At 35.8% G+C, this 23,094-nt stretch overlaps 1 protein-coding gene across 1 annotated transcript in view; it reads right to left on the bottom strand.

Moving 5' to 3' along the window:
• LOC139429815 (uncharacterized) overlaps positions 1-22,958 on the bottom strand; it is a 31,277-nt gene extending 8,319 nt beyond the window's left edge. The window contains exons 1-3 of the mRNA XM_071196032.1: positions 22,896-22,958; positions 20,545-20,805; positions 713-964 (exon numbers count right to left, since the gene is read on the bottom strand). Coding sequence (XP_071052133.1) covers positions 713-964; positions 20,545-20,805; positions 22,896-22,958 — 576 coding nt within the window. The remainder of the gene's footprint in view (positions 1-712; positions 965-20,544; positions 20,806-22,895) is intronic.
• Between the last annotated feature and the right edge of the window lie 136 nt (positions 22,959-23,094).

Raw genomic sequence — 23,094 nt, 5'->3', positions numbered from 1 at the left:
CAATATAGCCATGTCGTCTGCACATGTGGCTATTGTATTATTTTCTGGTTAGAGAATATGACAGGTGTACAGCAATTATAGAATATGTTCCCTATATGCTTCCCTGCGGTACTCCAGCCTTGATTTCTTTTAACTCAGAATAAGGTTTTTTTGAGCTTATTCTTCTCTTCTTTTGTCGAAAGAATCTATCTGTAATCTAGAATTGTAGTATTTCTACGAATTATTTTGGTAGATAAGATTTTGAGATGGAGAGGCTTTGACGTGTTAACTACCGTTTTCCATGTGTGACTAAGTTCTCAGCTGTCTTCTTTATTCATGTTGTTCCTATGTCGATGGGTCTCTATCTCCTTTGTCATCTAATATCTTATCTGTACATCTTATCTTGTGTGTCCCGTATTGTGACAATACTCTGCTACTCCTGACTGCTGGATCTTATTCAGTCGGACATTCGTCTTATAGTCCTTGATACGGCACTTGATGTTACGTCTAGTTGTCCAACGCAATACTTTCCATAACTGCATGATAGCCGATAAACTCTCGATCCCTTACTTTGTTTTTAGCTATCCGAAGACCGTTCCGAATTTTGCTGACTGTATCGTATTGTGCCATGATGTCGTTCTTCTTCAGGCACCTAGCAAACCACGTCGTCTTGAAACTTGACTTGACTTGAAACATAAAGGAGGCAGATAAATCTCACTGGTGCATTACTTACTCTGTCTTTTTTCTTCTTGCGTTGTTTGGTGGCTCGCTGGAGTTCATTCTCTAAATTCCTCTCGTCGTATATACTTTCTTTCTTCTGTTGTCTTCCATCTGTCTTCTTAGTGATCAAAACATGTAAGAAATGTAACTGTTTAGCAGCTTCCTGTTCGATGGTAAATTTGATTGTGAGATGTTTCAAGTTCAAGTGGTCTTGGAAGTCCGGAGTTTCTGGCGAACACCATCCACTACATCTTTGACTGGTACTCTGGTAAATAAACAGTCCTCATCGACACTTACTAGGATATCCTGGAGATCTAACTTCATACATTTGATGGTGTCTGTTTTTGCTCTTAGTGTTCGCAGTGCCATTCTTTCGTTAATTGTTTGATTTTATTTTCTTCTGACTAATGGGTTAAGTATCCAATTTTTCAAATAACTTTGGTAATACTGCTAATAAAGAGGTCTAAATCATGTAACATCTTATGATGGCTTGCCAGGTACTTTCCAGACATTGCGTAATCTGATTGAGGTATTAGTTACACATATTTGTCAGTTTTACTAACTATAGCTTACCCAGGGAGATTTTATGGTATTTCTCTTTCTTTTTCTTGTTTGGGTTAGTGCTCTCTTTAATCAGTTTGGCTATCTTCCTTGGAGAAGTAGGTTGCATATTCCCTTCGTCATTCCGCTAGGTTTTTTTCAAGGTGGTTTGCAAACAGATCACCTTTTTGTTGACTGCTTCTTGCCCATTTTTTATTTTCAGTTCTTACTGGAGGAATCTGCATAATAAGACATTTTAATCTCTTTGTTACTTTCCAAAGGGAGTAGATCTTGAGTAGTCTGGGTATGTATTGATAGAATTTTTTAATTGGTTTATTTCTCTTTTTAGATGCTGAGTGAAATAGTTTAACTTTATTTTATCTAGCTTAGTTACGTTGTGAACAGTAAATTAAATATAACACATACATTTAAAATAAAGGTATTTAAGTTTACCTTAACATAAAAATCGTGTCTTAGTTATCATAAATAGACTCAGAAAGACATCATTTCCGAAGAAATTCTTGTAATTTTCTTCATCTACCTCTCACTTAACTTCAACTAGAGGATAGAAGAGAACTTTATACACAAAACGTGAACGCCGAACCGCACCTGGACCGCTTCGGGTCGTAATAAAGTCGATGATTTATGACCCAACGAGGTGCCCAACACCTTTTACGGAACCCTGCGAAGCCGACCCGGCGGGTGTCTACCTCGATTAGACCCAAAAAAAATTCATCTTCAGTCGGGAATCTAAAAAGGAGAAAACGCGGGGAATCAAAAAAGAATTAAAAATCGAAGAAATGTGGATAAAGTAAGATTTTTTTGGGGTTTGAAATTGAAAGATGTTGGAATATGGAAAAATATTTTTTGTTGAATGTAAAACTCGAATATAAGTCTCTTGAAAAATTGTATTTAAAAAGAAATTTACACATCCAAAAGAAAATATAGTAGTCTTCATTATAAAGGTCCTAAGTATAAAGCGTTGTTCTGGGTAAATTATACAGTTATTGGATAGTTAAGGGCTTTTCTTAGATGATTCTTTCTTAAAAAATAATGCACTGTTTACACAATGTAGTCACTTTTCTGATTTCGTAGATAATACTGAAACCACCAATTACATTTTTAATTATTTATTACAAAAAAGTACAGTCATTGTACATTTGTTAATTTAATTACTGCTGAAACTTGATAATGTACACACAATGTGCTTATTTGGAATATAGTTTCTTCTTTTCATTTATGTATGTACTCATTATATAAAATATCTATTTTTTCACCATTATTCAATCCTTCAAGTTGTACTTTGTCGCCTTTCTGTTGTTTTTTGTCTTACTGTTATTGCAGGGATCATTATTGTTGTTCATAAGTAAGTATCATCGTCATCAGCAATATAAATTCGAAGAGACTTTGAAACGTATTTCTTATGGAAACTATGGTTACATTCCAAAGTTAGTCTTAGTTTGAGACGTTTTTCTGCAAGCAAAACATTTCAGTTTAGTATCTTTTTTGTGATTGTCGTCTTCCTTTGCTCATTAAGCTATCTTCTTTCCTATTCGTTCTGTCGTTCTGTTTCTATGTGTAATACTCTCTTGTAATGGGGTGAGAAATAAAATGATTTGACCACCTCAGATCGGTTAATTGATTTGACTAAACGCGATGCGATATTTTCATCGCTTAACGAAAGTTAATCATTTGGGTTTATGGCAACATTTGCAATTATATGTACTTTCAGACTTTGATAGTGATCAGAGATTGATTCAATTGGAATATTATCATTTGCTTGTTCAGGGATCACATTCTAATTATTTCTAGGAAAACCTCTATTAACCATCCACTTTAGTCAATATTCTAAACATGTTTCCTCGTTTTCAGTTGAAACGATACGTTCAAATCAAGTGTTGTATTAAAATCAAATGTTCATATATTATACAACAAGACGATCGAAAATAGTCGATAATACGAAACGTATTGCCTGAATTTTTAAGGCAATACGTCGAGATTCGAGTATTTTCGATTGTCGTGTTGTATATGTACAGGGTGTCCCGTTAAGCGTACGGAGCGGCTGTATCTCTAGAACGGTAAGGCCAAGAGGTTTGGGAAAAAAATCCTTATAAGCAAAGTGACCAAGAGAAATAGCTAGAAATTATTTTGAAGTTCGTAATTCGACCGCTAGGGGGCGTAACTCAGAAACTTAGACGATGAGCTATAACTTTGACACCATCATTTAATAGCTTGGATAATACCGCATCGCTTTTGTTTTGCGATATTGCTCATATCTGTCATAATAAGGGAGGGGGAGGCCAATACGTTTTCATATGTTTACATTTTAATATCTCCTAGACCATTCAACCGATTTGAATGTTTTCGGTGTTGTTTGAAAGAGCATTTTATGCTCTTTTTAAAGATATTGTCAGTAAGACCGTCTGCTTTAAAACAAATGAGCTAGAGGACGTTATCTGCAGCGATTACATATTTTTGTGATTTTTGAAGAAAAGTTAAATGGAACGATACAATTTACTTCACACACCCTTAGTCACCTTAAAATTTGCTAAATTTTAGTGAAAACCGCATCTCGATATCGCCACCCGTTCTCGAGTTATAGAAGAAAATGTTAAAAACTCGAGTGCCATCAATCGGATCCAGTTACCTCATCGAGAAAAACAAATCACATTATCATGGTAACTGTAAACATGTCATTTACTAACGCAGAAGCGTATGATAGAGCGTATGATGATTTATTTTCAATGTTTCGAATACGATGCAATTGCATGGCAAAAATGTGCAATGCTATTACGACAAAGAAAGACATTTTTCTCTAGAAGTGTTTTTAAGATTACGGAAAACTGGCAACGTGTAGCTCATTCAGACGTCTCTATGAATTCGTAAATCATATTGGTGCGCCATGTGATCCCACATAATCTGGGAACTCCGAAAACAATTGTCCACAAGAGTTCTCAAGAGAATAATATCTCCACCACGTTGTTTTACATCAGGCCTTAACAGATACCGATTATGATAACAGACTGAACTATTACCATTGACTTTTAAATATGATTTGGGCAAATCCAAACCTTTTATCACAAATGCTATGGATGCATGAAGTATCTGTCCACAAGCTGATGTAAACTTGCATAATATGCATTCTTGGTTCGAGCAAAACCCACATTGCTTTCAGCCCTTTATCTATTGGGTAGACTAAATGACCTGACTTTTCAAGAAAAACCAATAACCAGGGAAAATATGACAAAACACTAAATACCAGTAAAAACGTGTCCAGGGAAGAGACTTAGCAGCGCTTTTTTTTCGTCGAAACTAGATTAAATAAATGCATTGAGGTTTATGGAAGGCATTTCGAACATTAGTGAGCTATTTTTGCCAAAAATTTAAGTTATTCTAAGTGTTTCGGTTTATTTTGTTTTATTATCATTGTTGATGTTTCATTGATCCGTTGGCTTTTCAACACGCCTCAAAAGTAGTTTTGAAGCAGTTCTAAGCTTGGATAAAGTGTGAAGGAAGGTTCTAGATAATAACATTTTTGTTATCTCTTATTTGTTTCCTAAGGTAACTTGATCCGATTAAGATATACGAATTTTTAACATTTTCTTTTATAATTCGAGAATGGATGGAGATATCGAGATGCGGTTTTCACTAATATTTAGCAAATTTTATGGTGATTAACGGTCTGTGAAGTAAATAGTACCGTTCCATTTAACTTTTTTTCAAAAATCACAAAAATATGTAACCGCTGCAGATAACGCCCTCTAGCTTATTTGTTTTAAACCAAGCGGTCTTACTAAAAATATCTTTTAAAAGAGCATGAAATGCTCTTTCAAACAAGACCAAAAATATGCAAATCGGTTCAATGGTCCAGGAGATATTACAATGTAAACATTTGAAAACGCATTGGCCTCCCCCTCCCTTATTATGACAGATATGAAAAATATTGCAAAACAAAAGCGATGCGGTATTATCCAAGCTACTAAATGATGTTGTCAAAGTTATAGCTCATCATCTAACTTTCTGAGATAGCGGGAATTTTATGTTTCTCTATGGCAGTTATGCCCCCTAGCGGTCGAATTACGAACTTCAAAATAATTTCCAGCAATTTCTCCTGCCCACTTTGCTTATAATGATTTTTTTCCCAAACCTCTAGGCCTTACCGTTCTAGAGATACAGCCGCTCCGTACGCTTAACGGGACACCTGTACATACATATTTTTAGAATTATTTTTATATTTTTTTAATAAATTACATTGATTGTTATGGAAACATTCATGGATGTCTCGAAATTAATTAAATATCAAACAACCGCTGAAATATTCGTAATTGACGGAAAACTCCGAATTCTTATTGGCTGTTAACGTTAGGAATGAAATAGTCAGGTTAATTTAACATGTCAATTTTACGCCATATTTCGGAAACAGCATCAAGGTATCAATCTAACACAGACAACCGACTGTGATACATAAACCTGCACAAAATCGTTCATAATAAACGCAAAAATCGCAATCCATAACAATTTCCAACCTAGAAATTGCTATTCTTTAGGTAGCACTAAAATCGGAATAATAAATCTTTATAGGCCAAATTTGTTCACAGTAAACACAACAATCACAATCCATAACAATTTCCAATCCAGAAATGACCACTTTTTTGGTATAAATCAAAATATCAAAGTGTGCAGTCTTCATTATAAAACTGTAGCATAACTCAAAAACTAAAATCGGAAAAATAAAACTTTATAGGTAAAATTTGTTCATAATAAACGCAATAATCACAATCTATAAAAATTTTCATTCTAGAAGTTACTACTCTTTAGGTATAATGCAAAAATCACCAAAATATCAAAATGCGTAGTCTTAAAATCTTAAAATCGGAATAATAAAACTTTATAGGCCAAATTTGTTCATAGTAAACACAACAATCAGTATCCATAACAATTTCCAATCTAGAAATGACCACTCTTTTGTGAAATGAAAATTGTTCATAATAAACACAAAAATCACAACAAATAACAATTTGCAATCTAGAAATGACCGCTCTTTTGGTATAATATAAAAAATCACCAAAATACCAAATGCGTAGTCTTCATGGTATAGTTGCAGCATAACTCAAAAACTGAAATCGGAATAATAAAACTTTATAGGTAAAATTTGTTCATAATAAACACAACAATCACAATCCATAACAATTTCCAATCTAGAAAAGATCGCTCTTCTGGTATAATGCAAAAATCACCAAAATATCAAAATGCGTAGTCTTCATTATAAAGCTGCAACATAACTCAAAAACTAAAATCGGAATAACAAAACTTTATAGGTGAAAACTGTTCATAATAAACACAAAAATCACAACAAATAACAATTTGCAATCTAGAAATAACCGCTCTTTTGGTATAATATAAAAATCACCAAAATACCAAATGCTTAGTCTTCATGGTATAGTTGCAGCATAACTCAAAAACTGAAATCGGAATAATAAAACTTTAGAGGTAAAATTTGTTCATAATAAACACAACAATCAGAATCCATAACAATTTCTAATCTAGAAATGACCACTCTTTTGGTATAATGCATAAATCACCAAAATATCAAAATTCGTAGTCTTCATTATAAACCTGCAACATAACTCAAAAACTAAAATCGGAATAAGAAACGCTGATATAAGTTGAAGTTTCTTCTGAAACGTAAATATATTCTCGATGTTCTAAGCTTTTCAAATTCAATTTAACAACAAAACATTTTTTTCCTTTCAACATTGCATAATTCAAGCTAACTCATAAAAATGAAAAAAAAGCAAATTTTTACGGCTCGAAAATCGCGATTTCTTCGGTTCTTGGAGCGTTGAGCGTCTCGAAAGCAACTCATAATCGACTCAAAGACGTCTCAAAGCGTGCCAAAGAACCGACCGAAGCTAAAACGATCGTAAAACGAGACGAACGTAGTTAAAACGTATTAAGACGTCTTAATGAATGACGACGTGTTTTAGACTCTCTTTGGAGAGGAGAAGAAGTTAAAAAAAAGAATTTTAAAAGTGTTTCGTGGAAATTCTTTAAGATTGATTTTCTTAGAAGAAAAACGTTGAAAGAATTAAAAATATCATTCAACTAAGTCAATCTCTTAACTTTAAGTTGCTTAAAGTTTTAAACCTGTCGAAATGATCGACGATCGAGTTTGAACAAGCGCGCAAACTTCAATTTATCGTCGTTTGTATCTCGTATTAAGATTAATATAAAATCGAACCGAGCCGAACCCCGGCGAGATCGAAAGAGGGAGAGAGAGAAAAATAGTGAAATAAACGTAAAGAGAAAAGAGAGGAAGGTTTTGCGATTTTGATTAATAACCAGACATTAATTTCTATTAAAACGAGAGAAAACGCGTTTATTATTATTATTACGATGATTATTATTAAACGGGCAGAGTCGTGAACGGTTAATAATCATTTTAATGGTGATTTTAACGCGCTTATTCCTTCGATTTATCATCGTCGATTTTCAATGAGAAGATTAATCGGTCAACGATTCGTCTTTTTTAGTAGGTGTTGGGTTTATATATTTTTTTATTAAACACTCTGTATGTTTATTTGTTATTGCTCACTTTTTAAACACTCTTTGTATTTAGATTTTTTTTATTTCGATTCATTTTAATAATTTTTTGCTTTACAGTTAACATTCCATAACTTTAAGGTTACGTTGAGAGAGAGAACGCGCGCGCGCCATCTGACGGTCGTTTCGTTCGTTTTAACGTTTCGCAGCGGCAGCGACATCTTAATAATCTCGCCTCGGCCACACTTTGACAGCTAAATTGAGCGGTCACTCGTAAATTGTCTACCTCTTTTTCTTCTTCTTTTCATTCTCCTTCTTCCTCTTACTCTTTCAACATAACGCCATCTTTCGCTTAATCTACTTAGCTTTAATAATTTCTTCTTTTTTTCTAACACAACCAACTAGATTCTTTAAAAATCTCGTTCAACATTTAATTCTTTTTTATTCAAGTTAACCTTAAAAAATTTACAAAAAATTTTGTTTTTTTTTTGATTTTTGAAGAAGAATAAAATTTATTGTTCACGATTTTATATGAGCAGCGGCAAAAACGGCTCAATTAATGGTTGGGTCGTTTTGAAAATGGCCGTTTCTCTTTTAACGGAGGCGTTTCCGCGCCGATATTAATCGTAATTGGTCTTCTCCCTGAGAGAGGCGACGTCGAAGAACAAGAAGATGAAGAAGAAGAGGTAGTTGGAAGAAGAAGAAGAAAAGGACGAAAAGAGAGAGGCGTTTAAATTAACGAGATAATAAATTGTCTGTTTGTAATAATTTCGATCGGAATCGATTTGTAAAAGGTTAAAAGGTTCGAAGAAGATTAAACGCGATGCTGTTGAAGAAAATTGAACGAATTTTAAGAATTAAAATAAAAAGACTATACTTATAGGAGTTTTCTACCAGAAAAAAATGTTTAAATTTAATAAAAAATTAGCTCGACAAAAAGATTGGTGAGTTCATATTGTCTTGAATATAAACATGTTTCGTAATTGTCAAACAAAGGAGTAGACGAAACATGTTGTGTTACCACAACACAACAATTAACAACATATTGGACACCTCGTTGAAGACTACAGTGTGTTAATTAATTAAGTATGCAACCAATATCGCAAATCGCGTATTGCAATAGTAATACTGTGATAGTGGTTGCATAATTGCAATAATGTCGTCGGGTACGATAATTAATTAACACAGTGTATGTGCAGACCATTTTTCCAGATGTCGAAATTAACCCAGAAGCAGAACTGGACGTTTCCAGCTGCAACGTACTCGCAAATATCCACAACGCCCTAAACATGTTCTCCTCCATTGCTTCATCATCATCATCAACTGACAACTCTCTGTGGGTCTTCGTCTGCTCCAGCATATTCCGCCCTTCCGACATGTTACAAGACATCCTTCTCCAATTGATGAACCCAAGAGTTTTGGTGTAGTCCTCCACCTGGTCCAGGTATTTTGTCTTGGGTCACTCCTATGACTTGTTCTTGTGCCTTATTTGGAGTTTGTTTTGGCAAACATCTTTGTATGCTAAGTTATATCTTCTGCGTTATTCTCCATTTTTGAACACTGCTGTAGCAACCCCCACATATGCTATATGTTTTAATAACAAAAACTTATACAACTGCTTTGTATATATGGCATAGTATTTTCCTCTCAAAGGTGCCTAATAACCTCTCATCCCTCTGTGACAGAACCCACGTCTCCTTCTACTTATGTTTGTGTAATTCGATGGGCAAAGTTCTAGAAGTTATACTAAGAGATAGAATGCATATAGGGATCGAAGAAAAGAACTTATTACTTGAGCAATACAGCTTCAGAAAGGGTAGATCTACCTTAAGCATAAACAGTCATGGTGATTGTAGAAGAAATAAAGGAGAAGAGCTATGCCCATCGAGATAATTACATACTGATACCATTAGACATTGAAAATCATATCAGCAGCGCTGTCATATCTAAGTGGCCGAAGTGTGTTGTAGCCGAGGAGTCTGTGTTCGGTCCGACCTTATGGAATGTTTTCTACAACGAAATCTTTATTATCAGAATGGAATCGGTTGTCAATCTGGTGGTGACCTGGTAATCGTGGTAAAGGGGAACAATAGGGCCTAAAAGAGAACAGAGATGCATTGGCGGTGAGGTGAGTGATTGAGGGGCTGAAGACGATGGAACTTAGAGTGGCCGAAGCCTAGACGGAGCTGGTGCTACAGGAAGATAGGAGGAGAATTAGGCAATTGAGAATTGACATAAACGGTTCCAAGATAGAAGATAAAGGGGCAGTGAAGTACCTGGGGGTACATATAAGACTGATTCCAAAGAATGGGTGATCGCGTGCCAATGTAAGGAGGCTGATTGCAAGCGCGGTGATATCGGTGGGTTGTAGACCAACACAGAAAACTGCAACAAAGGGTTAACAAAAGATTATGCATAGGCATAGCAGTGGGGGTTTAGATGATTGTTGTGATGTTGTCGTTAGATTTGCTGGTGTAGGCACGAAGTCGTGTTTATAAGAGGGGAAATCTTCAGTATAACGGTTTTTATTAACGAGAATAATGATACCGGACTTTTGATGCCTGAGTTAATAGAGAGGCGGGGAAAGTAAATTATCACACGACACAGAGGCTTACTGGTCACGGGGTCTTCGGGACATACCTAAAAAAGAAAGGGAAGTGAGTAAACAGATACCGTTGTACAAAGAGTTTGATGAAATGAGTGCTGCAGAGAATATGAGGAGATGCTCAGCGTGGTAAATGCCAGAAGAATTATGTTGAGCGGAGAGGTAAACTGGAATGCGCTAAGTAGGCTCTTCGGACAAATCACGAGCGGCAAAGAAGAGGTGGGAAAATGGCATAATAGCAGGTGTTACTTTTCTTGCTACTATGCAACCGCACAAGAACTAAGGTCGAGTGTTTGATAGCAGATTTCCTCATCCCTCTATAATATAAAAAAGGACCCTCGACTCAGTGCCATACCCCAAGACTTGGCCATATTGAGACTTTTTGATAGGCTGTCAGATTTACCCTTCGTTTCAACACGTCATATTCCTAATCTCTGCGAATTACGTGTCCTACCTCGAATTATCTTTAGTCCAGTTTTCGTTGTTGGTCTTTCTATGAGATTAAAGGCTTCTACCATATCCCTTCTCGTCCTAGCAATTATGTCAACATCATCCGCGAACGACAAGATCTGGACGCTTTTGTTCACTATAATCCCTCTTATGTTAACTCCCGAGTCTCTTATGGCTATCTAGAGTACCATGTTGAACAGACAGATACATCATAGCTTCATTCTGCACCCTACCCATAGTTTTCACCTTGAGTGTTTCTATAATTAATGAAATAAGGTGCGTTGTCAGATCTTGAGATCTGACATTGCTCTGATTAGATATATCCTAGAGATAGAACCATAGCCGCTTTTAAAATTACAAATAAATGGTACGTTTCTATGTTATATTCCATTGCCTTTTCCAGTTAGCTGCAGAAATCGCACTAATAGGTGCTGATATCTTTCACATATAGGTAATGTTCGATAGTAATTTATATACAAAGTGCATGGCTTTGTGATTAGCACATTGGAGATAGTCGCCCTTTTTATGTATAGGTACTATAATTCCTAGATTCCATACTTGAAGGAGCTGTTGTCTTTTCCATATATTCTTTGCCAGTTCTCGTAAGACCTGCTCAACCTATCTCCTTCTTCCTTGATTATTCAGTTTCTCGTTCTCTCTATTGCCATTAATACTTCCTTGGGTATTATCTGGGTATTATCATCTAGCAATCTATTTGTATAGTGTTCCAGCCACCGGTAAATTATCTTGTCTTGTTTCGAAAGAATATTTCCATGTTCATCCCTACGCATTGCTATTTTTGGTTTAAATTCTCTTAGACTACTTTTTATTTTCTAGTAGAATTTTCTGGTAATTTTCTGATTACCACCTGAGAGTCTCTATTTTCTGGAATTTCCTGTTAAAGCTATCCCTCTTCTTCCTTCTATGCGTTCCGAAGTGTCTTACTTATAATCTTCTGTTTCCCTGGTCCTGTCTTACATTTTTGTATAGGCTTCATTTTTCTCTAAATGATTCCCATTCCTCATCGATGCTTCCTTCATACTCAACTTGAAGCTTCCTTGTTATATTTATTTCATACTGTCCGGTATATTGATAACATCACAAGGCCGTTAAGTATTACTAAGCAACACTTACCGATTTAGATTTAATATAAATTCAATATAAGCAAACTGTAGCGTAGCTTGTATATATCATATTAAGGGATGAGCATGACCTGGTGAGTAGTTTTTGCAAGTAGCCAGATAGACGACTATACACGTGGACGTCCGAGACAATGGAGCTGATAATATCTGCCTTAACCAGATAGACTATATTTTGGCGAATCAAAGATATATAAACAGCTTCGCAAGTGTGAAAACGCGCCCGAATGCCGATACACAGTCGGACCACAATGGATTTGTGGGAGAATATAGTAAGAAATAAGTCCAAAATTTAGTACAAAAGATTCCTTCGTTTTTAAAACGCAATCTAAACTACTTTACCTACAGACATGAACGATATATCCAAATATTCGCAAACTCCCCACGATTTATTGTTTGCCTCTGGCGATAGCTTAAGATCACTATCTGCATATATTTTACAATATGACAAAGCAGCAAAAAAGTTTTTGTCTTAAAATATACGTCCGTCCGTTGCAACAGTACAACGCGCTTTTAGAAGACAGTATGGAAAAGATCCACCTTATAAACAGAGCATTTTGCGATGGTATCGGCAATATAAGACTACTAGTTGGACATTGCTGTACAGACTTTACAGAAATCTACATCTGGAGCAAGCTTCGAGCTAGGAATATCAAAGCAAACTGTTGAATAGATTTTGCGACGACCAATTTTGCGTATTTGCGTATTTGCGCATTTTGCGACACTTACGTTTCAAACTGCACCGTACGCAGCTCCTGCAACACTTAACGTGGGACTATCATATCCGTCGTCTGAAATGTTGTATCCAAATGCAGGAATCATTGGCAAATGAAAATTTCAGTGCTAAATTAATATTCAGCGATGAAGCTGTACATTTCTGGAACACTGGAAATTCATGTCCAATTGTATGTATGTATGTTTGTCATAGAAAGTTAACTGCATATGTTGCGGTTGTGGTTGTTTCCACAACTCACTACAGATTGTAGAGATTTAACATTCCAACAGGACGGACCACCCCCTTATTGGAATAATCCTGTATCAAACACATTACAAAGGAAATCAAGAGATCAACGAATCAATGACAAGTGAAAGACATCAATGATAAGTGCTACGGATAGAGGAAGAAGTGAAGAAGGGAACCGACATTTTTTGTCAGACAAATACCTCAAGGATCATGGAAGGAAATACAGATCATGGATGTCGGGGGAAACCTTCATGCTTATGGGAGAATAAAGGAAGCAAACAAATAATCCACCTATATACAAAATTATAAAGAGGTACATACAAAGAAAAGTTAGTGATGACAAACGAAAGAGGTTAGATTTCCGACAAAAGAGGAGTTCAGATTGAATCTAGACCCAGTATCGTCACAGATAAAGTGAAAGTCACCCTCCACATTCTAAGAGAAGGAAAAGATCCATCGAGACACATGCAAACGATGCGAAGAAAGAATATCAGATACTCATTTCTGCCTACAAGTGTTATTTCAGCGCTACTGAGACGTTTCCACCTACTTCGTTGGCTACAGTAAGGCGTGCGACAAGGTACAACAACGAAAAGGTGATGGAAGTTTAGGAGCTAATGGGGGTGAACGACAAGGATCTTGGAATTATACGGAACCTCTACTGGAACTAGTCAGCTACCATTCCGATTAATGCAAAAAAAACACAATGGCGCAATCAAAATTTGCCGAGGCGTTAGGCAGAGCTACATTCTTTCTCCACTTGTAATCAGCCAACATACGAATATTAGCGAATGAAGAGCATTTGAACAATATTCGATACACCGACGATACCATGATATTCATTGACAGCCGTAAAAGCTTAGAAGAACTAGTGAACAAATAAGCGACGAGTAGTTAATAGGACCAAGTTCATGATAATTAAGGACACTTGAAAAGTACGATTACCAACACACCAATAGAGAGGGTGTTAGGATTGGGACTATTCTCATAAGATAAGGTGCAGCATAGAGAAAGCAAGAGTTACCTTCAACCACATGGCTAAACTGTTTGAGAGTCATAAACTCAGCATCGATGTCAAAATCAGACTCGAAGAATACAAATTATTTCATTCGAAGGTTTCGAAATCTGGTTCTATAGAAGACTGCGGATCTCATGGGTGGATAGAGTAACTATCAGGACAGTGATGAAGTGAAGTGAAGTGTTAAACATCATCAAGAGATGAAAACTGGAATATATTAGACATATTATGAGAAACAGATCGAAGATCGAAGAAGATGACCAGGAAGAAGGAGGATATCATGGCTTAAAAATTTAAGGACATGGATCTCAAAAATTACCACCGTATTATTCAGAGCAACCTTAAATGGTGTAATCATATCCAGGATGATCGCCAATATTCGAGGACGAAGAAAAAACATCCATCGCCATTCCAGCCAAAAACCTGTATTGCTTGTATTGCATTGGAAGTAGTTCACAAACTTATATCATCACTTCAAAAATTAACCGCTGTGTCAATATTAGCTTCCGATTGAAATTCCTGTTATTACATCCAACGTTGAGACTAAGTCTCAATACTCTCACAAGTTTCTTTGCCTCAGAGCTCAGATTCTAGTTTTTCTTACTCACAATTAACACTAGGGAAGTGCAACACGGCGATTTTCTTGAAACCTGGCATACAGGTGGTGTATGGAAAAATATTATATACATATGCCATATGTGCCCGATCGCCATTTAAGGGTAGAAATAATGTCACTAAGGGTTTTTGGGGTCGCTGATGACGAATCTGATGTCCGCGTCTGATGTTGCGAAAAAATTTTAAAAATGTGAGAAGTTAGGATAATTTTAAGGCGGATTTCTAGAAAACGGTTGATATCAAAATTACCTTAATTATGCATCACAAGTAGTGATGCATATAACAACCAAATCTTTCTTATTGTTAGCGCTACCCAGGATGAACGACGTGGACGTGATAGGGTTGCTGTCTCATTGGGGTGCTTTATGACCTATGCTTTTAAATTAGTACAGACAGTAACGTCGAGAGTTGTCATTTGTTACCGCAAACAAGTGCTGCATGCACATTGATGTCAAACACCAAGCATATTTAATTATTGCAATATCATTGCAGAGATCACACAAGTTATTGCAGTTTTTGAAACACAAGTCTGCAGGACTTTCGCATTTCTCGGGTTTTTCTGCAATATACCCACACTTTCACTGTATCGAAATATATTCTTAAATCTCGGAGAGAAAAACTGATTGTGTATTAAAGACTGTATTTTGACTGTATTTTGTGAATGAATTCAGTTGTTCCAGCTTGAATCGTAAAAATTTGGATGTTTTTATAGTCTTTATCAATATTGTCAAATTTTCTTTCAGTCTGGCCAGTCCAAGAATCTAACAAAAGAACAGAGTTTTCCTGGGTCTTTGGTAAAAACACGTGTTTGAACCAATTAATGGCAAGATCAGATGTTAATTTGCCTGATTTTGTTGCAAATACGGCAATATTGTCTACTTTGTAGAAAGTTTTTACATGCACTCCTACTTGTAGTGATGAGTTTCCATGATTCGTTACTGTTAGGGGTAGTTGTTACAACTCATTAGTTAAATTTTTAAAAATTTTTCACAATTTGAGAAGAAATGACAATATATGTGTCGAATATTTTTCCATACTCTACTTGTGTGCCAAGTTTCAAGAAAATCGCCGTATGGCACTTCTCTAGTGTTACTTATCTGAGGTTCAACATTCCAAACAATACATTTGACTCAATCGCCAATAAATTTTTTTGTATGTACTTCTGCCTTAACGTTAATTAATAATAATATGTTTGATTTTATCAAATTTTGTTAGAAGTTGAAGTCATCATTAAATTTTAGCTTTTTGCTGGTATTACGACAAAATATTTCCCATTCACATTTAATACCTTACAATCCAGTCCCAGCTCTCTAACATTTCCATGATTGATATGGCTCCTAAACCGATAAGACTGAAACATCCATACCTTCTCGGTCTCGAACACCTCACTCATCATCACCTTTGCTCTGCTGCAATTCATTTGCATGACTTACAACCCATCCATTATCAATCCTTGCTTTATAAATTTCTATAGCTATTTTCTGCTCCGGATATTCCATATCCAGGACCAACTGTTTACAATTTGGACATTAACCCTTAACTGGTCTGGTGTAATCTAGCAGACTACGCGATTAAAATACTTGTTTCTCAGCGGTTACTAAAAGCGTGTACAAACCTGTCCTTCCGTCTAATCCTCCACCTCTCTGAGCATCATTAGTATACAAATTTGTGTCGTGATTGTAATATCGGCTTAAAAGTTATAACTGGTAAGATATAGGTAATAGTCCCTCAGACTACGTCGGTCGATTTGCGTAACTTTTTTGTTAGTGGTAAATTTACCGAAATGTGGCCGGATCTTCAAACCGAGTAGTTTGTGAAGATCCTTATTTTGATAAAGCTCTTTTAAAATGGTAGGAAAATACTACAGACAATGACATAGATAACGTATCGGAAGACAACCTAAATGAATTAGAGCAGGATAGCGATTTAGAACTGTCTGCTAGCGAGGACTTCATAGATGAAAGTGTAAATATTGTAGATAATGTGAACAAAAAGTATGTATATGGCAAAAATCGGTATAGATGGTGTACGTCGGAAGTTTTATAACAAAAATTCCGATTCTAAAATCAAAAGTACGTAATCTCTGTGATGCTGCGAATCCATTGCCAATCTGGAATTTGCTTTTCGATAACAAAATGTTAAAACATATTCTACAGCACACCAACCAAGAACTAAGTTCAATTCGTGAGAGATATTCTGTACAATCCAGACATCATGTGACAGACGCAGATATCACTGAGCTGAAGGCATTTTTGGGGCCTCTAGTGTATACGGCGATATTCAATTCGAGTCATGAAAATATAGACCGTATATTCGCAACGGACGGAAGTGGAAGAGAAATATTTAGAGCAGTCATGAGTAAGAAGAGATTTGCTGTTCTTTTGACGGCTATACGATTCGACAATTCTCAGAACAGGGGAGAGCGGAAGAAGAACGATCCGGTTGCAGCAATTTCATTTATTTTCAACACATTTGTAGAAAATTGTCAAAATGTTTATGGACTTGGACAGTCTGTTACTATAGATGATATGCTTGTAAGCTTCCGAGGAAGGTGCCGCTTCAAAGTGTACATACCTAATAAACCGGCAAAGTACGGTCTGAAAATACTATGCCTTACCCGATGCACGAAACAGTTATCTATATAACACATACATCTATACGGGAAAAGGTTCTGATAGTTTTGGTCTCAATGGTGAAGAGAAGAGGTTACTAAAGCCTACTCAAGCTGTGTTACGTTTAGCGAAACCAATTCTTAACAGCAATCGTAATATTACAGCTGACAATTGGTACTCTTCCATACAAGTAGTTGATCTGTTATGGAAAACCCAATAAGAAAAGAGCAGCTAACTCAATACTGTATGGATTCAAGGAAGAATGCACATTGATTTCATATGTTGATAAAATTGGAAAAGCCACGATACTAATATCATCCATGCATAACAGACGATTTGATGATCCATTAGTACAGAAACCGGAAATAGTTTCCTACTACAATGAAAATAAAGGCGGACTAGATTCTCTAGACGAAAAGTGTTCGAAAAGCACCTCAAGTCGTCGCACTCGAAGATGACTTTTAGCATTTTTTTTTCGCCTACTAGACATTTCTGTGATAAATTCATATATCTTACACCAATGTTATAGAGATAATCCGACCATTAAAGAAAAAAGTATTTTGGAATGCAGCTAGCCAAGCAATTGGTAGAGGATCACATGAGACGGCGTTTGACGATGACGTACTATTGGTAGAATACTTGCAGTCCTAGCTGCAGAAGAACCCAAGACGTATGATCTGATTCTAAAAAAACGTAAAATTTGCTACTTGTGTCCTTCAAAGAAACATAGAATGACAAAATACTTGTGTCTTACTTGCAAAAAGCCAGTTTGTCTACAGTATACAAAACCAGTCTGCAATGACTGCGCTGAAAAATAAGAAACTTTGGCCATTGCTGGAATATGATATTTTTGTCAAATTTATTTTTCCTTTATTTTTTAGTTTGTCTAATACCTAACATAACTAATAATATAAACGAAAGATTGTTAAGTTTTTGTTCTTGGGTCTCTGACGAACTCCATATTGATTGGACCTTTGTACATTAGTCGATATTTCTTGGAGTAAGTACAGTTTTGGATGTAACATTTCAAAGAGCCTCGAGATCATTTGTATTAATAAAAATCTACTGACATAAATTGGGAGCCGCTCGAAGTTATTAAAATCTATTGAATTATAATTACTTATTTATATATGTAATATTTTTCATGAACCACATTCAACTAATTTCTTTTCCATTTTCCCCCACCACATCATTCTACCTCCTCACGTTTTTTATTATTACCGGTTTTCTTTTTTGCTTGTCGTACGTTGTTTTGTTGTCGTCGTAGACGTCTTTTATTACCTCACCATAACTACACTCTATATAATATAATTAACAATAAACGGTCTTGTCCCGCTCCGTGTGTTTGTATCGAACGCCATCTAGCGAGCCGGCCGCGAACATAAGACGGAGTTAACTCGCCGTGGATAAACGACTTTATTATTATTATTAGTATCCTAACCGCAACACAGTCAGTTTCTTTTTTCTTTTCTTTTTTTTAATTGCGTTAACATTTTCTTGTTTTATTTTTCAATGGCACTGTATATCGTTATGATTTTCAAGTTTTTAAGATTGTAATAAAGAATATTAATGAAATAAAAAAAATTGTTTACAATACTAAGAAGAGGCAGGAAATCGAAAAATAATATATAGTATCAAGGTTTTTAAGTTTCCTTTATTATTTAAGTTATAACAAGAACTAGTTATACAAGAATAAATTAATAATATTATAATAACGTCAAATCTTCTAATACTAATCTAAACGTATTGAATAGGGCCGTTAAGGTCAATCGATTAGAAAGACCGTCTTTCAAAAAATCGATAATCTAAATTAAATTAGACGGATTAGGTTTTCACGTTCGAAAATTGTTTAATTTTTGCAATAATTAATGTAAAAGTTTAAACCCCCGACTCCAGATGACGTTTTAAGTAAGAAGAAAGAAATCACAGACGTTACGTTCGCTCCCGTTTTCTCTGTTTTCTTCTAGCGCATATAAGATTCGCAGCATTGTCTCTCTTCAAGAATTTTATTGATTTTTATACGCTCCAATCGTACGCTCAAATCTGAGTGACGTACTTTGGAGTTCGCGCCCTGTAGTTTCAAACTTTATTATTATTTTTTGGAAAAACTAAGCTTCAGAATCAAAAACTAAAAATATAGGGTCAATCAATTTTAAAAAACTTTCGAATAAGCCAATAAAAAAAAAATACTTAACGACCCTATTCAACCCTTAAGATGGTTAAGGTTAAGTTGTTCTTTCGTTTAGAAAATGTAAGTAATAGTAATTCATTTGCATGCTTATTTCTAAATCAAATCAAATATTGAAAAATCAATAAGAAGTAAGTAATTTTTTATAATTCTAAATAATGAACTTATATCTTCAGGGTCAGATAACTTCGTGTTTAAGAAGACTGCTTTAAAGCTTGGAGTGACTGTGTGGTTGAGTTAAGGCCTGGTTACACAATACGAGTTGCTGACCTGACAGTGGGCAGCTACTGCACCTATGTACTCGCATGACAGTAGCTCGACTCACCTCGTCCGGTCACACAAGTTGCTGGCTTGACAGCTACTGCACGTGTGTACTCGCATCTTTTCAGTAGCTTTTAGGTCTCGTGCAATGTTGTCGCAAAATACACGACTGATCACGGTTCATACCGTAATAAAAGCGGTTACAAAAATACTTTGCGCTGAAATGATTCGAGCTGATAGTGCTATACAAAAAAAGAAGAAAAACAGAACGATTAGGGTCAGGAATTGGATGCAAAGGAAAGGGGCAACGCATACTATATTTAAAGAACTATATAATGAAGATCCCCGAGAATATAAAGCAGTTATGAAAGTGACACCTACACAAGTGGAAGTACTCTTAAATTTAATTGCTCCAAAAATTCAACGTGAAGATACACACATGAGGGATACTATCCCTGCGAGAGTAAAGTTGAAGATAACCCTAGTATACCTTTCTTCTGGAATATCGTATAGATTGTTGTCGATATTTTTCAGAATTTCAAAAGCATCCATAATTAAAATAATACCAGAAGTGTGTAATGCTATAAATGAAAGTCTAAAAAATTTACAACTGATTTGTTAATGTTTTTTGCATGTATTAGAAATGAACCTAGTAATATGCAGCAAGTACATCACTTGCGAGTATGGATTGCGAGGGTTGTTCCAATTGTGTACAGTGCGCAGACACTGAAGACTGTGGTGATGGAACGGATTCAGAACTGTAATAATTAGAAGGAGTATACACATTTCTAGCATAGAAAGGGGCTGTCTTACGGTATCTAGAGAGTAATGCGTGTATTTCATCCATCGCATCAATTCTATTAATTGGTGATAACTGTCTGAGCTGCAGTGCTACATGTCTTCCAATTACATCACATTCATCTTCCGGTTCTTTTGGACTCGGGGCAGACATTGTTAAACATTGATTTAATTCCTTGAGTTCATTCACGGCTGCTTGAATTTCAGACCCTTCTGGTGATAATTTCATCTTTAATCTTGGTTTTTTTGGTGGCTTTATTGGTTGTATTTGAACGGTGTTGTTGCTATTGCCACTAGTATCATGATCCTCGTTAATAGTTTCTGAAGATTCTTGAAACAATTCGTTCCCTGATGTTGATACATGATGTGGTTTCTGAAATTAACAATACTCTTTTATTTTGAATTAACATTACTATTTTAAGCCAAATGACAATTAACCATACTATTTCACTTTTCAGATACCGAATAGGGAGGAATGGCAAGATATACAAGTAGGATTCCATTCGAGGTGGAATTTCCCAAGTTGCTGTGGAGCTATTGATGGGAAACACATAACAATTCAAGCCCCACCAAATTGTGGTAGTGAATACTATAATTACAAAGGAACAAACAGTATAGTTCTTATGGCCGTCGTGGATCACGATTATTGTTTTAGATACGTAGATATCGGCTCATATGGTCGTAATGCAGATGGTGGGGTATTCCAAAACTGCTCTTTGTATCCTTATCTGGAAAACAACTTATTGTTACCTGAAAATGGGGTTCTAGTTGGAGATGATGCCTTCCCTTTAAGGCCGTACTTACTAAAGCCCTACAAACATACACCAACTATAAAAGAAAAGATTTATAATTATAGATTGAGCAGAGCAAGAAGAATCGTTGAGAATGGGTTTGGCATTCTAGCATCTCGTTTTCGTATTTTGGGAACACCAATTAAAGTTAAAGAAGACACTGCGATAAAGATCGTCTTATGCACATGTACGTTACACAACTGGTTACGTATTATTGCATCAAGAACCTATACACCACCAGGAACGACAGATTATGAAGACATCGTGAACTTTCAAATCAATTTGGGGCAGTGGAAGTCAGAAATTGATGAATTACAAACCATCCATCGCTTGCGGATCAATAATAGATCGAAAACAATAATAGAGAAAATACGACAGAAATATAAAAATTACTTCAATAATGAGGGAGCAGTTACTTGGCAAAATAATATGATTGTGTGATTAGAAATAAAATATTATATAATAATAAATCACTTGTACCGGATTACTTGTTGTTTGTTTTTCTTTTAGATTAATTATTTTAATAATGGAATCCATGGCATCAAACCATTTGATGGATGGTTTATAGATGTCATCAGTGCCACACTGACCAACTTGCACATGACATTAACTCGTATGATGCGGACACACGGTGCGAGTAGCTGCACTGCAGTAACTGACCAGGCCAGCTCGGATGCTAGCTCGCACTGTGTAACCAGGCCTTTACATCGGAGCTTGCTTTGAGTTTGGCTGGCGTGGTTTGTGATTGGTTTGAGACCCCAAAGCAACCTAACCTAACCACGTCTCAAGATTGAATAACAATGAGTTGGGTTAAGTTTTTCGGGTGGTATTGTCTTCTTGTGAAATTGGTTACTTTATAGTTGTGGTGTTCTAAAGTTGAACTACTTTGGGGATGCACTATTTAGTATTTGAGGTTTGTTTACTTTTTAATTAAAAGACACTGTGGTTAAGTTGCTTTATTGTTGGCTTACTTTGGAGTTTGGGTACTTTGGGTTTGAATAGCTATCAGATTTACTTGAGAAGCTTTTAAGGTAAATATGAGCAAAGATATAAAGAAATACAACAGATAATCAAAAATGTAAAGAGATTGAGCAGCTGCAAGCTAAGCACGCAGTTAAAAGAACTTGCTGATACCAGTAAGCGCCCACAAGTCAAAGCATTGTACGACAACAATGGTAGAATAATCACAGAAATAGTTCAGAAAATAGAAACATGGAACAACTATGTTGAGCAAGTTTTTAAAGATGATAGACAGCGAATCAATCTTGAAAACCTTGAAAATACTAAAATAGAAGAACTGGGACCAGACATAATCAAGAAAGAAGTGGTTCATGCACTGAACACATTAAAGAACAGAAAAGCGTCGGGTCCAGACCATCTACCAGATCCACATATTGGTAGATCGGGAATAACACCAAATGACTTATGTCAACGTTGATAACTCTTCCAAAAAGTAAATGTGTCAAGTATTGCTCTGACTACCGCACAATAAGCCTCATGAGTCACACGTTGAAAATCCTACTGAAGGTTATCGATAACAGAATATTCGGAAAATCTAATGCAGACATTGGTAATACATAATTTGGATTCCAAAAAGGCTTGGGAACGAGTGAGGCATTGTTCGCACTCAACATTCTGTCACAGGGATGCTTAGATATGAATCAAGACTTACATGTGTGTTTTGTAGACTACAGTAAGGCTTTTGAATTTCGCTAAAAAATGTGACACTGGTCATATCTGTCCCAGTAGTGCTGAAGTGCAAAAACTTTTCTTTATCCTGCAGAATGCCTAAAAAATATATAATCCAGAAAGAGTTGGAGGAAGAAATCGACAATCTTTCCGAAGAAGATGTGGATCCTTTTCATTGTAGT

Source organism: Onthophagus taurus, chromosome 5 (genome assembly GCF_036711975.1).
Source record: "Onthophagus taurus isolate NC chromosome 5, IU_Otau_3.0, whole genome shotgun sequence".
NCBI lineage: Eukaryota > Metazoa > Arthropoda > Insecta > Coleoptera > Scarabaeidae > Onthophagus > Onthophagus taurus.
Note: the sequence above shows the minus strand (reverse complement) of the source record. Positions and strands in the feature narration are given on the sequence as shown.